Below are 15450 nucleotides of genomic sequence, written 5' to 3' on the forward strand. Positions count from 1 at the left end.
TAGGATGCACAGGTACCCACGTGCCAGGCAATCTGTGGCCCCTTCCATGCATTTTGCAATTCAGGGAACAGCATTAGCTGAATATCCCCTGTGAGATCTACCTCCCCGCTCAGCTCAGCTCTCCACCAGCATCTCGGCACCCTCACGAAAGCCATCCCTTCTCGGCAGCGCTCACCTGGTGGATGGGGATGACGAGGAAGGCCCCTCCGCCCGCGCACTCAGTTACCACCGCGATGAAGTGTGGGTTCACGGCGCAGAACTGGTTGTCGTGGACGCTGTGGGTGATGGGCACGCAGTCATAGCACTTGTCCTTGCCGGCAGCCTTGCCGTACACGTGGCGGAACTTGGAGCTGCGGTACTGCGGGTGCCACGACATCTGTAGGGGCAGAAAGACAGCTGGCCGTGGCGTGAGGTGCGGCTGGAGGGGACCCCCCCAGGCCGCGTTTTCCCCTTTGGTGTGACCCCTCGCTCCTCCCTGTGGGCGAGAGGAGAGATCAGGGGAGAAAAGACATCTCTCCCCAGCCCCAGGCCGTAACCTACACCACTGGGGCAGGGCCAGGCAGCAGCAGGTTGAATGGAGATGACTCCGGGTAGCACAGCACTCAGGAAGCATGGGAGATAAAACATCCTGGGCGAGGAAAGCCTGAGAAATGGGGAGTGAACGAGCCAGTCTGGATGCATGCTTCATTTAGCCCTCAGGCAGTTTGGGACCAAAAAGGAGTCGAAATTTTGCTTGCATGAAGGGAAGAAAAGAAGTTTGACAGATCACAGGAATGGTTGCAGGCACCTGTTGGTTTCTCTCCCCACTGACAATGACATTCTGCACGTCTGGTTTATAGCCGCACCACAGACAGCATTCTGAATGGTATTTAAATGAGATACATAAAGCATGCTAAACACAAGAATCCCTTCCCACGGAGAGCATTGAAGCTTTATGAAACTGGCACAACTGATTTTAAATTGGAAGCTGGCAGTGTTGGACAGCAAAGAGCAATTCTGCCTATTAACTCCCGCCCTTTCCACAAGACCTGGGCAGTAAAAGGTAAGTGGAGGGGGCAGTGGTAAGCTCCTGCTGCCCAGAGAAAAAGAAATGCAGATCTGGCAAGCAAGTTACAGGTGAAAGAGAGCCCCGCGCAATACTCTGGGAATATGGGCAAAGGCTGGGACAGGGCTTGGTTTTGCCCATTTTTGGTCTGTTTAACATGCATTTGGCAAACAGTTTAATCAGTGATGCTGGATCGGTGATGCTACAGTTTGAGAGGGAACCCAGCCAAGCAGCTTTTGAGTTACACCAAGACTTACACTGCTTGCTCACGTGGGTAAGTGTCCTGCAGGAAAGAAAGCACTCAGTGCCAGGAAGGCAGATGCATCATCACCATTCTGCACTGCTTGACAAGAAGGGACCCAAGCAATTCTAAACCAAACTGTGCTTGCATCTGGCCTGATATTGCAAACTGACACTCAGCTTCCTCACAGGAACCACATTAAATGCTGTGAGCCTGTATTGCTTGATCCTGGGCAGTCAAACAGGAGCTTCACAAGCATCCATCAATACCAAGACCCAGTGAACCTGCATCCCACATTACACAGGAATATTTGGTCTGTTAATCACACTAGGACACCAGTTCTCTCCTGTTCTCTGCCTCCTCCCAGTCCACTGGCACAGCTCACAGCCAACCCCGCCTTGGCCAAATACTCACACCTGGAAAAAAAAATCAGTCCTGATAGATCGTAGTTAGCTTTTACAGTCCTTTTTGTTCCCTACCTGAAACCTGGCATGTTCTACCTATATTAAACCTGCGTTAGTCTGTATTCATAGCTGATTAAATTTCTTTTGCAGAAAACATTAGGTGCAAAGGATCTCTGGCACAGTGAGGGCTACCTTCAACCAAAAAAGAAGCAAATTACTTAAAAAAGAAAGCAGTGATTCTGGATCTTGGGAGAAGGGATGTTCACAGGTAAAAAGAAAGCTGATTTAGCAGAAAAAGATCTAGCAACTGGCTAGACCCCCAAACAGCCCCAGAGGGGCAGTGTTTTCAAACAACTTCACGTTCATTACAGGTCTAGTGGTTTGGTTTACTCACACTGAAGAAAGAAAATCACCATGCTTTCTGGATGTAGCAAGTCCTTCCTAGAGCAGGAACATTAACTTTTCAAAGGGAAATTAACTGCCATGCTCCAGGGAACTTCTAGCTAAACTGCTCTTGAGGTGGAACAAGTTTGTGGTCTGGAGGTACAAGGCTCCTCAGCAGCAACAATCTCAACTCAGAAAAGAGTCACCAAGCACAGGACAGACATTCATTGTTGGGCCGTCATTCCTACAGAGAGCAGGAACACACAGCAAGATACTGATATCCTGCGCAGACTACCAGTAAGATTTGAGGGCAAACAAGGAATAAAGGAAACAAGAGGAGCTAAATGCCCAAGTTTGTGCTGTGCTTTGGAAATAATAGCCCTTTGCTATTTCAGTTTGTAGAATTAAGGCTCTGCTGCCACTGGAATGGACTTCATAGGACCTCCAATTCTTCCAGAGACAGAAAGGCAAGATACGTCTGGGAATACCAGAAAATTGGCAAAGACAGTCCTAGAGGAATAGTGACCCTCTTAATACTATTGCAGCCACAGCAGAAAACTCAGCATTAAAAGAAAAATATGGGGAAAACCAACCTGAATAGGTGCAGCACCAGTAGGCTGGTACGATGGAAGAAGCTGATCGCAAATTAAGCAAACATATGGATATTAAGAAAAATTTGTCTGGGAAGAGTGTGGAGGAGAGCTCTGCAACAGGTTGCTCAAGTGATGATGGGGTCTCCACCCTTGGAAATAATCCTTTCATGACTTTGTTATACAAAACCATGTCCTCCTTTATCTAATGTGGGTAACAGTCCTGTTCTGAACAGGAGGCTGGACTGGAGAAAATCAAGAACCACCAAACCAAGCTGAAACCACACAGCTTACAACAGAGATATCTATTCACAGTCCTAGGATTCATATAAGCAAGAGTCAAAATAAGGATAAAATGATGATGCTTGGATGAAATTCAGGCAAACAGGTGAAAACAAAATGCAGAAAACATGAGTGTGCTGCAAAGTGCCTCTTCAAGGATGGGAAAGTGCCTGAACAAAAATGTCTCAGTATCTGGGCACACATGCCACCACCTGTTGGTCTGTCTGCGACTTTACCAGGATGGAAAGATCTGCGATCAACATGAAACTTGGCATGTAAAATCCTGAAACATATTACTTAAGGAGTGATGTGCTCCCAGCAGCAGGAGATTTAGATGATTTATTTGCAGACCAAGGGCAGGCAGTGAAATTCCAAGATACAGAAAATGTATACCCCATGGCTGGTGAGACAATTCAATGTTCAGAGGGAGTCTCAACGCTCAGCTGGTTGTTATACACACTGCAACACCAGAGAGCAACACAATCCATCCTTTTGGGTAGCACATAAAACTGCAGGCAAGGCAGTGAAAACATGTCCAAGCTCTCTAAATGTATAGGGTAAAACAAGGACTCCAATTAACCCCTAGTATGCAATCCCCTTTGAGGAAAACCAAGAGCACGGCATGGTGCCATATAACTGTACTGAAACCCTGCAGTTAACAATTGACAAACCTCACACCTTCACCAAAGAAAATGAGCAGGGTTTTTGAGAAAATGAAAAGTCTCTGAAGCATGGGACACTGAAGAACCTCATAAAGGGACCTAGTCTGCCATGAGTGTTCCTCAGCAGACACAAGGGAAGGAGCTGTAGCACAACAAAGCTCTGGAGGCTCTGCGCAATGCTGTCTATGTCAATAATGCTGTCTATAAGCTAAAGCAGAGCTCCAGAATTACCCACAGGGCCTCACATTACAGTAGAAATGGGGTGAGGTCCAAGAGGTACTGCCCAGGAAGGAGTCAATGTGGGAAAGGTATGCCAGAAATAAATAAACAGCCAGAGTTAAAGTGAACATGGTGGGAAGTTGAAAACATTATTTTGCTTTGTTGGCTTGAGATTATTCTGGTGCAAAGAGACTGTAAAATTAATCTTGGACTGGTCAAAACTCATGCCATAGGCTCTCCTGTACCTGAACAGCCTGTTAAAGATGTGACCGTCAAAGACCCCAGGTCAAAGTGAATAAAGCCAGGCCTGGCTTTACTCTGTAATGAAGCTCACTGAATCTGCAAGGTTCATTTTACATTGCTGTAAGACACACCGACAGCACTGATCCTGAGAAAAAAGGACCTGAAAATGTTCTAGGAAGGATGAAGGACGTTTGGAGCTATCACCGGGAAAGCCACGTCTTGTTCAAACCATTCCTTTGCATCTAAACAAGGCAGCATACAGAGGTATTCTGAGAGGGTTGGTTGGTGCAACACCTGGAAAAGGTCTCACTTCAATGCTGGAAACTTGCGTGACCCAGACAAAATCCTCAGAGGTCACCTCTAAGGGCGCTCTTAGAACAAGAGGGGATTAGAGACAGAAGTGACAGTCTCTGTGCTTATCAAGGTACAGACCTGTGTACAGAAATGGTCCCAAACCCTTGCAAAGCCCAAGGCCACATCCCAGCCCCTGCGTGCACAGCCTGTCCTGCGGTGGACAAGATGTAGTTCCTCAGCAGGAGACAATCTTCCAGATGGCTGTTAGCGAGAACAGCACGGCTACAGGAACAGCTATGAGAACAGCTGACAGATCTCAGCTATCAAGGCAGTGCAACCCATGCAGCTTACAAGAAGATCTTTTCAGAGAAAAGAGGTCAGCATTCCTAGAAGTTCCCAATTAGAGCTCCCAGCACACCAAACGCTGTGTATGTATAAATGCAGGCCCAATACCAAATGCACACATGGGCAGTAGCCCAGATACAGAAGCTGGAAAGAGACAAGCTGGGCAAAGCACTTCTCCACAGAGCTACATTTGAACAGGTCCCAGGCATCTGCTTTGGAAGAACATAACGTTATCTACTGCGCTCATGTGCCATGCAGAGATAGCTGTTCTTTCCTTTGTTCTCCACCCCTGAAAGATCGCCACCTAGTCAAAAGAGCTTCCCCCAGATGGAAACAGCTTCTTGGCAGAGAGCATGCGATGGCCACTTGGACTAACAGCAGCATTTCCCACCATTCACTCTTGGAGAAAATTGAATTCTTTGAATTCAATTGAATTCAGTTTGAATCCAGTCTTGGGTGAGTCCTAGAGCAGAGCAGCCCCCACCTTCTCCATACTCTCTGCAAGTCTGTAGATGACACAAAGCTGGGAAGCAGCTGATATACCAGGTGTTTGTTCTGCCATCCAGAGGGACCCGGGCAAGTTGGAGAAACAGGATGACAGGAACCTCATGAAGTTCAACAGGAGAAAAAGATAAGACCTGCACCTGGGGAAGAACAACCCCAGGCACCCAATAGGCTGGGTGCCACCCAGAGACACAGGACATTCCCTCTTTACATTAGGAAGCATTTCTTCGCTGTGCAGGTGCCTAAGCACTGACACAGGTTCCCCAAAGATGCTGTGCAGTCTTCCTCCTTGGAGATACATAAAACCTGCCCAGACATAGTCCTGGGCAACCAGCTCTCCTGTTTTGATCGGGGGGTTGGACCAGCTGACCTCCAGAGGTCCTTTCCTACACCAACCATTCTGTGATTTTAGGGTCCCTGCATATGTTGTACCATCCTGAAAATGCCCCTGGCAGCATACCAGGGTGCACACATATGGCGTGGACTTTCAGCCCCATAAACCTGAAGTTTGCCTTGCAGCCTCAGCTCCTCCAACAGGGAGTGGTGACAGTACATTTCTTCACCATTTCAGGGAAACTGCTGTTTGGAGGGGGAATAATTTTCAAAACTGCATCAAGGCAGCAAACAGCAACTGTTAAAAGGGATGGGAGAAAATGGGGGAAAATATACCAACATTTTGTCAGCACAATAGGCCTTTTCACTGCAAAAACTTACACATCCCCCTCAAAAAAAAAAAAAAAAGTGCATTTTAAAGATTTCCATAATTAAATGTTTTTCACAGTCCCATAACAATACATTTGTGCTGCATGTTTTGGGGGATTAATGGGGTTTGCTTTCTCCCTGCACTGGAGGGCTGGCCCCAGTTTACGGAGCCCCTGTCTTTAAGCAGCCATGTATGAGCAGAGTGAGTCAGCATGGGCAGAGCCCAAGGCCCTGCACATCCTGGGCATGCAGCACTGGGTAGGGCCTGAAGCCACAGCTCAAGGATCCCCAGCTCTCCTCCGCTGCTTGTGGGGCAGCAAGGAGCCAGGGTGCCCAGGGCAGGGGCATGCAGACCATCTCTTTGCACTGGGCAACTGCAAGGAAAGGGTTAACTGCTCCACAAGGAGAGGGTTAACTATTCTGCCTAGATGTTAGGAACTGATCGATTTGTGATTTGCCTCTGTCCAGAGCTACAAGCACTGCCCTGAGCACTCTAGGGGCTGAACCTGGAGCAGCAAACTGACTGTGTGACAAGAGCACCAAAAGTCCTGTTCTAACCTGGGCTCCAAGACCACGATCTCCTTTATTTCCTTAATGGAGGAGGGATCTCATGATCATGACTCAACTTCAGTAAAGCTTTGTAAATCTACCCTTGGGGCCTGTTTCCTCCTTGGCTGTGGAATGTCCCGAGTCACTTCTGTGACACAGTGCCCATGGGCAGCACATCTCTAACTTGAGAAGCAGCTGGAGCTGAGGTCTAGGTTCTCTCATTTGAGCAAGAACCTAGACCTGGGACCTTGTGGATGTCCTCCTGTCTCTTCCAAGAAGAAGCATTAAAGAGATTTTTTTCTGAAGCTCCCTGAAGGTACTGGAGTAGGCTACAGAGATCTCTGCAAGCTTTCCCCAGATCTCTGCTCACTAGGATGCAACAGGCAATCAGCACAAGCTTCTCAAGGCTGAGCAATGTTTCTTTCATGGCTTTTTCCAATTAAGCCGTGCAGCCCTACCTCTGGAAGCACTACCACCTCATTAAGAATAAAAATAAAAACAGTGCTCTAAATAGAACAGTAAAATATATCCATTTGCTTCACAGATCCTTATTGCAGGCGTAAACAGGGGAAGCAGCTCCTCTGCCTCTATTAGAAGGAACTGCAAGAGACATAGCAAGGACATACAACTAGTTTTAAAAGATTCCGATTCACAACAGACATTTCTGGGCTCTGAGCTGAACAGCATAAGATGAAGATCTTACATGTTTCCCATGTTATCCATGACAGCATGGACTACTTTGAGATGAAGATCTGACCATGTGAAGAACCCTAACTACAGAGCAGAGCTTTCACTCAGGGGTGAAAAGATCCTCACCTCTTGTCCAAGGTCTGGAATGCAGCAGAAGGAGGCAGGGAAAGTGGGGTCATAGCTGCAATTTCTCCCATCTGCTGAGAGCAAAGGTCTTGCTAGAAAACATCCTATCTGACTGTGAAAGCTTTCTCTGGTCCAGCCCCTTGCAAGCAGTAAGGACAGGGACCACTGGCCCAGCACAATGGTGACCAGCAGGTCAGCAGAGAAACCTCTGGACATGTCCTCTAAGTGCAGTACAGAGTGCAGACTTTAGTGAAAAAGTGGGTGTGCACCTGGCCCTGCTGTTTCTCGGTATGCACAGGTTGAGTCACAGATGCAGCGAGCACAGTCACCAGCAGCTCATGCAGGACCTGGAATTGATCAGTAAGTCTGCTGTTTCAAAAAACCTTTTGTTCTTTTTTTTTTTTTTCTTTAAGACACAGTCATACTGTCCTTGGCTTTCTTGGGTCTGATATGTTAAGAGGAAGCAGTGAAGCAGAAGCTATTCTCAGCCCAGTGCTCAGAGTGGATGGACTCATTTTCCAGTTGATAAGTTGCTCAGAAAACTATCGGGGTACTTTGATATTCTCAAACATAGCTTCCTCAGCCCTTTGGTGTTTACCAGATGTGAATGTGGAAATGCTTACGTGACCTCTAAAGAACCGACAGGGACACCTCCCACCAGACCAGGCTGCCCAAAGGGCTTGAACACCTCCAGGGATGGGGCTCCCACAGCAGAGGAGCTGCTCTGGAAGCACGATCATGGGCTGTGCTGCAACCAGCTGGTTCGGGGAGGAATTCAGGCTGCATTGAGGCCAGGTGTGAGACGGGTCTGTAACCTAACCGCGATGTTCAGGGGCAGGAAATCCCACTTGTCTGCCCAGCTCCTACATTACACACCCCAGTGCGTGCCGTGCCAGCCTTCTGCTCTTTCCCAGCCCCGAGGGACTAGCAAACCCCAAGGCACGTACCATCTGCTGCCCGGCATCTCCTGTTGTGTCACACACCCCGCATGTAACAGCAGATCTCCACCATGGGAGAGGAGAGGTGACACCAGAAGGCGCGTGAGCCAGGACCTCCACTTGTCCACCTGCTGGCTGCCAGGAAGGGAGGGCAGCCTTTTTCTATCTCCCCAGCACACGCAGCAGAATTATCTGCTACCAGGGCCCCCTCCACCCAGCTGGCACCAAGGGTTAAGCACGCGTGACTGCTTCTGGAGGTGCACCTTCCTCTGCCATCCATCCGGTTTCGGCGGCTGGCTTAGCATCAGCAGCAATTTTCCCCCGTCTTTATGTGGGGGAAAGGCTGAGCAATCCTGACATTTACTCCTCTAGGTGCTCTCTGTGTATTTTCTTCCATCCCAGGCACATTTCAGGCTCCGGATATGCAAGCAGGGAATAAGGTACCCTGGCTCTGTGCTGAAATACTTAACCAAGGCATGAGTTGTCTGTAGCTCCAGGACAGATGTATGGTGCCTGTGATACCCAACAAATGCACAGAAAGGATGAAGCTGCACTAGTGTTTCAGCTCAGCTCGTGTTTCCCATCAAACACCAGACAAAGACGTTGGTGCTGAGCACTGCACTGAGAACAGGCACCAGATGATTCAAGGATAACTCAGCATAGTATGTCAGGGACCAGAAATCATGGCCGTGTAGCCTGCTAAGGAACCCTAACAGCTCCAGGGTGGAGATGAGGGAGGGAAGCTGTGATAACAGGCTTCAAACACAGAAAAAGTTGCTACAAGGAGGATTCAAATCACTTGCTTTCACAGTCTAGGGGAGACAGTTAAAAGGCCCGTGCTTTAACTGTATCAGAGCAGCCTCCAATTAGGCAGCACTAATCTCTGACAGTCACAGCAGTGGAAAAGGGAAATCCCCACCAGAGGCGTTTCCCAGGCAAAGTCAGCTGAAATCTAGTAAAGACCACAGAGCCACAGCTGACCCTGATTTGGACAGGAGACAGACTAACTGAGCAGGAACAGAGAAATCAAGTAATACTGCCGTTGCACGTGCAGCAAGCCTCCTACGTCCAGAGTGTGGCAGAGCTGACCTGTTTGTAGCACCTGCAGTACCCCTCAGCAGGGCACCCGGCATCTCCATTTCTTACAATTGCAATACTTAACCTCCACATGAAGAACTGCAGTTCTTAGCATCTGAGGCAAAACAGTAGGATTAGGTATTGCTAACGCAGAGCAATCTGCTTCTTTGCAGCACCAGGAGCCGTGCTGCAAGCCAAGCTGTTTAGCAATGGACATCACTCCTGCCAGTAACACGTCAGAGTGGCTCCTTTCAAAAGTATCGCTGCTCAGAGCCAATATTACGAGCACTGTGACAGAAGACAAAAGCCAGTAGTTTAACATGAGCTTGCCTGTTTGATGTAGTATTTGAGTTTGAACCTTCTCTGCCGCCCTCATGAAAACAAGCCCCATTTCCTTGAGATTAACCTTGATAGCTGCATGGGACTGCAAAATGGACGTGTAGAGGGAAAACACCATCCAGGTACGGAGCTGAAGGTGACGGTGAGAGAAGCGGGTCTGACATGGTCAGACCTTCAGAAGCAGAGATCACAAAATGTCATGGAAAAGGAAGGAAGGAAACAGAGGCACAAAAGCAAAGTGGCACAAGATGGCACACAGAGAACTCACATGAGATGAACAAGTCCAGAGGGCACAAGAGAATTCTCCTTTTGCTTGGACCACCTGGAGTTCCTTCAGGGAATTTTTCACCGAAAATTTTTCAAGTAAACTAGGCTGGAGACCACCTCTGAGGTCCACTGGCTTAGAGACAAATGGCCGAGAGAAGTTTTTCAGGGCAGTTTGGCTCCAAGCTGCCCCAAAAAGTCTTGAAGCCCCCAGGCACAGAAAATGTTTTGGAGTAGCTTGGTGCAGGAATTCCCTCTGGGCCCTGTGGGTGCTTTCCAGGGCCTCCAGGCACAAAAAGGCTTTTCCTGAACGGGGTGAGACACACGTCTGGGAAAAGGGTGTTGCTGCCGATAACCAGATGTTATCTCAGGTCTGCCTGCCCAGGCTCAGAGTGCTGTGTGGTTGCCATGAGAAGGCACACAGACTTTGTTTTATTACCACCATCAAAACCACACTGGCTTTTTGAGCTCTTCCTCCCTCCGGTCCCAAAATGCTCACTTCTACATGAACCAGCCCTTTCTCCCCACCAGCCATGCACAGGGAATCCCAGGGCTTCACAAGCACCCACCATGCACCCAGCCAAGGCACAAGTCCTGGCCCCTCTTCTCCCTGTGCTAACAAATATTACTGTTCCCCTGACTCGAGGCTGCAAAGGGAGTGATGCAAACAGGCACCCTGCTCCACCAGCTATAAGACCACCTCTATTCAAAGCCTTTTTTGCAAGTCATATCCCAGCTAAGCCTGTGCCAGCACAAGACCACTGCCTGCAGCACATCACATTAGGTCAGGAGTCTGGCGGGACTGTGCTGCCATCCCAGTGCTGAAGCAGGACACGTGAATTGCAGAAGCAGCGCTCCATTCAGCCAATGCCGCCTTTAAAGGGTGAACAGCGGTTTGTAAATCCTGACAGAAAGCTCTCTAGTCACACCTGCCTTCAGGCAAGCAAAGGGGGAGCAGGCAGCCTGTCTCTGCCCCTGATCACAGGGGTATCAGTGTTCAAAGGACAGCCAGAGCTCTTGGAGAACAGAGCCTGGCATAGCACCTCCAGAGGAGCCCGATTTGCATTGTCTCCCCATCCGTGTGTTCACACAGGGAGATGCTCACACTCCTCAGCACACCTCATACCTGGGCTGACAGACTTCCAGGTTGCTCCGCAAAACATGGATGGTACACCCCCCTTGTCAAATAGCTGTTTTTTGGGGCTGCAGAGTACAAATACACACCAGTGGCATCTGAGATGCATGAACTAATGTCTGTGTTTCCTTCACACTCCCCAGCTTCACCTCAGCAAGCCTCCCGTCCCTTTAGACCCGTGCTCTGCACGGTCTGTGTTGCACTCTGGCATGAAAAGCTGCCTTGGCACCAGGAAACACCGGCTGAAATCCTGCCAGACCTCTGGGGACCTCACCCCATGGCACCCCTGGGGAAAGCATATGATGTGACAATCTTCCAAAACACTTTTAAGTGCAGTTTCCTTTTGTTCCTAGGCAGGTTTCCAAGCTCTACCTTTACCTCGGCATCCACTCTGAAAAGCATCGTATGTCCAGGCAATCCAGTCTGGTAAATTGGACACACTCTTCCAGAGAATTTACAGTTCTGAATGATTTTTTAAAGGTCCTAATCTCTTGAAAGTTAGCAATAATTTGAAAAGCAGAAAGACCAACAGAAAAAAAAATTACCTTTCATTCCTTCTCTTTCACATAGGGTCAAAAAGAGATAAAACGGGGAGAAATGAAGAAATACAAATGCTGATAAGGGGTCCTTGGAAAGCTACTATGAATATTTCAGTTTGCAACACCATGGAAACTTTTCATTTCCCTTTTCATTTTCTCCTTTGGAATGCTTAACTTGTATTGCACAGGCAATGTCTTTTCCCTTTCAACCTCATCATTTCTAGGGAATGTTTCTATAGTCCAAAAAAAAAAAAAATCTTAGGGCAGCCTTGCTAGCCTCCTGAGAGCACGGTTCACAAGTATCCAAGGAGAGTGCCTCCAGAGAATCAAACTTCTGACTGCATGCAAATAAGCAGACTGAAACTGGCACGAGGTTTCTTGACTAAAAGGCTCCAGAGAAAACACACATACACTTCTCAGCCCGGTATTAGCCATCCATAGAATGAAGTTTTTGCATGCATTCAGCAAGTCCCTGTAATAAAATCAAACAGAGCAAAAATCACTGGCCTTCCCCAAATCTGTCTGGGTCCTTGTTTTCCCTCCTACTGTCTTCAGCTCAGTTTCATTCCATTTACCTTTATCCTCTCCTGCCAAATCCTCTCTCCTCCCTTTCCCGACCGACCGTTTCTTCCACACAGCTGATCCTTTCAAAATCCACCCCTACTCATCCGAAAATGAGTAACCTAACTGCTGCCAAAAGACAAGAGGAGTCAGTCTGGGAGACTCAGAAAGCCCCTTCAACAGTCTTGCCTCTGCCAAGGGCAATTAGCTAATGGCAATTCTTTAACGCTTAGATGACAAGATCAGGTTGTGCATGAAGTCAGCTTCATCGCTGCACACCCAGCTGGTCACGGGCAACAGAGGAGACACTGCCATTTGAAGTACTCCTGGGACTGCAGAAAGGAAGCAGTTAAATATGTGCCCTTAAATAATGTAATTAATGTATCATGAAATATTGCTGGGTTTCTGCCTGAGAGCCGGCTACACGCCCTGTAAATTTCATGGCCTGGCTCCGTGCGGAGCAGGCTGCACAGAAGAGCTCCACAACAGCACCCAGCTCTGCCGCAGCCCCACAACAGGCTCACGTTGAAACCAGAAGATGCCTGCTACCTGCTCCCAAACCAGCCTTGGGCAATCTTCACACAGGCACGGGGTCTTGGCTCCCAGATCCCCAAGTCGAACGTGCTCCCCGCTAACCCCGCTGCGGGTGCAGGGGCACCGTGAGGGCAGAGGACCTGCTGCAGAGCCTCCCTGGAGTCAGGGCTCGGCTGGGGAAGCACAGCATGGGGCCGCGTCAGCAGGAAACATCTCCCCCCGGGTGCTGCACTCCAGCAAGACTCACACAGAAGCACATTTCAAGGCGATGCTCGGTCTAACCGGAGAAGCTGACCACGTCCCTGCCCCAGCCTGCTGAACTGGGACGGTTTCTGCAAAGGCAAAACACCGAATCATTTTGTTTACTCTGAATAATACTACCAATGTTTCTCCCACAGGGCAAAGATCTCTCCCGACTGCCGGCACTGCAGTGCACGTGCTGCAATACACCCTGCCCCTGCGGCAGGGCAGGAGCATTCAGAGTGACAGACACTGGAGAAACTGTGTATGGAGGAACTTCTCACTTCCAGATAGCCTTACAACTTCCAACCTCACACTACTCAGCATGCATTTCTCACCCCATCTTCTGGCCTTAAGCAGAGAAAAGCCTGTCAGCTGCAGCTCTGGTAGGAGCAGAGCGATCACAAAACAAGCAATCAGCGAGAAAGGTGGCTGCTTATTCTAGTCTGGGGTGCCAATTTCTAGCCGCATGCAAATAGTGCCGGGTTTCAGTTTCCCATCATTCACATCCTTGTTTGCCACCAGCTCTCAGGACAATGAAAATGGCTCTGGTAGGAACAGCAGTGTGCAAACGTGTCCCTGTTGTTAAACTAAGGCACGGTTTTCTGCCAAAAGCATGCGCTGTTTCCCGGAGGGTTTTGGAAGATAGGGCACAATCCTTCATGCAAGCATAGATCACGTTCAGGCATGAGCAGACAGCCCCTTGGAGCATGAGCTGGTCCTGCCATCATTTGTCCTGCCCTGCACAAACATTGTTCTCAGGGGATTTCACCAGAGCAGCCAGCTCTTCACGCCTCACCCCCTTACCTGCCTCCTGTCCCCCTACCGTGAGAAGCAGGGGACAGTGTTAACCACAAATACCAGTGAGCAGCCCCCCTCCTCAGAGCAAGGCCATCCCCAGAGACAGACGACTGTGGCTGTGGCTTCCTGCAGCACTGCCTTGCAAACCCCCAGGAGAGGGGGTCCCTCACCACCCCGTTGCCCTTCACCACCCGATTTAGGGTGACCCCCCCAGGAGACCTTCAGTCTTCTGCTGTTAGCTCTCTGGGCACGGACCAAGAACAGGCAGAGCAGGGAGCACTTCCAGAGCCACCCACCTCCAGCCCCGAGGGACGCCTCTCCAGCAGCCTGGGGAAAGCCTTCTGGGGTGTGCTTGTAAGCTGCTTAATGAAAGGGTCACTAATGATACAGGTGTGCTCATAAACACTACACCCCATGTGCCGCCAGGCAGATGGAGAGGCAGTCCCTGGTCTGCAGGCTGCAAGGAAACTGTGGGAGACCCCTCAAAATACCAGGGAAGCTGCTGTGCTGGCAGACTGCTGCAAGAGCAGGCGGAGGCATTGCCGAGGCGCTCCTTTGCTCCATCAGTTTGTGACCATCCTTGTCACACCCCACCAGCAACTTTACTTCCCCATGATGAAGGTCTCCGCACAAACGTGGATGTTCCTCTCTCCTGCACTCTCCTGCTCGGCGATGCTTCATTTATAACAAACTCTTCCCAAGAAACATCATTAAATCACAGCCAAATAAATCCTCACGCGGCCATCCAAACATTGTGCTCAAAGAGTCACACTGTCCCTTTGCATCTTAGGCACTCCGTGTCTATGGGCATGAAAGGTTCTGGGTAAAGCTGTGTGAAATACACAGCTTCCAGTACGGAAGAAATATTGCTAAGAACTGATCGAGGAGGTATAAATCTAAACTGTTACCTTGTTCCCTACAACAGCCAAAAGCACCTGGAGGTACTGCACGAGCCATCTTCCCATCCTCTGGACCAGAGCAGGCTGCTCGCTGGTGCACCAGAGGGATGCAGGTGCCATGGCAGATCTCCAGCACTTCAGCTCCCCTCTTAGAGGAAATGTAAACCTTTTATTTTGCCCAGGGAAAGACAGAAAACCCAACCATTCACTGCAACTCTGTTTTCGCTCAGAAAGTAAATCCAAGTACAAATGATGAGTTTTTGCAAAGGAGTGGTAAACAAGGCAGATAAAACAGTAAAGTCCTTGCAGGTTGTGTGGAAATATTCAAAAGCATTGTACTGGAAACAAGGGAGTTTGTAGTCAAATCAAGACAATATAAAGGATAATATAAAAATATATTTCAATATATAAGGAATAATTTCTAAATGGCCCAAAAACTACTGAATTCTTTCTCAAGCACAACTAAAGCAGGACTTTCATAGATCACCTTCTGCAAGTTCAAGAATAGTCTGTCCCCAAATGAAGCAAAATGCAGGAGAAGAAGCAAAGACCTGCATTCACGAACAAGAAAATCCTCAAAAAAAAGATCAGCCACAAAAAGGATACACACAGAAAGCGGAAGCAGGAACAAGCAACCTGAGAGGAACAGAGAGACAATGTCCAAACATGCAGGGCTGGGCTTACAAAAGCCAAAAGCCCACCTGGAGCTGAATTTGGTGAGGAATTGGAGGGCAACGAGGAAAATGTCTACAGGTATGTCATCAGCAAAAGCCCAGCAAGCCCAAGTCCCCTGGGACTGAGGAGTATGTCAGGAGCAAGGAAGACTTATCCTTGATGGAGGAG

The 15450-nt window shown here is 48.9% G+C and overlaps 1 protein-coding gene across 1 annotated transcript in view; it reads right to left on the minus strand.

Annotated features, from left to right (window-relative positions):
• CORO2A (coronin 2A) overlaps positions 1–15450 on the minus strand; it is a 51739-nt gene that overhangs the window by 18323 nt on the left and 17966 nt on the right. The window contains exon 2 of the mRNA XM_066988683.1: positions 176–376. Coding sequence (XP_066844784.1) covers positions 176–376 — 201 coding nt within the window. The remainder of the gene's footprint in view (positions 1–175; positions 377–15450) is intronic.

The sequence above is a fragment of the Anser cygnoides genome, chromosome Z (assembly GCF_040182565.1).
Source record: "Anser cygnoides isolate HZ-2024a breed goose chromosome Z, Taihu_goose_T2T_genome, whole genome shotgun sequence".
NCBI lineage: Eukaryota > Metazoa > Chordata > Aves > Anseriformes > Anatidae > Anser > Anser cygnoides.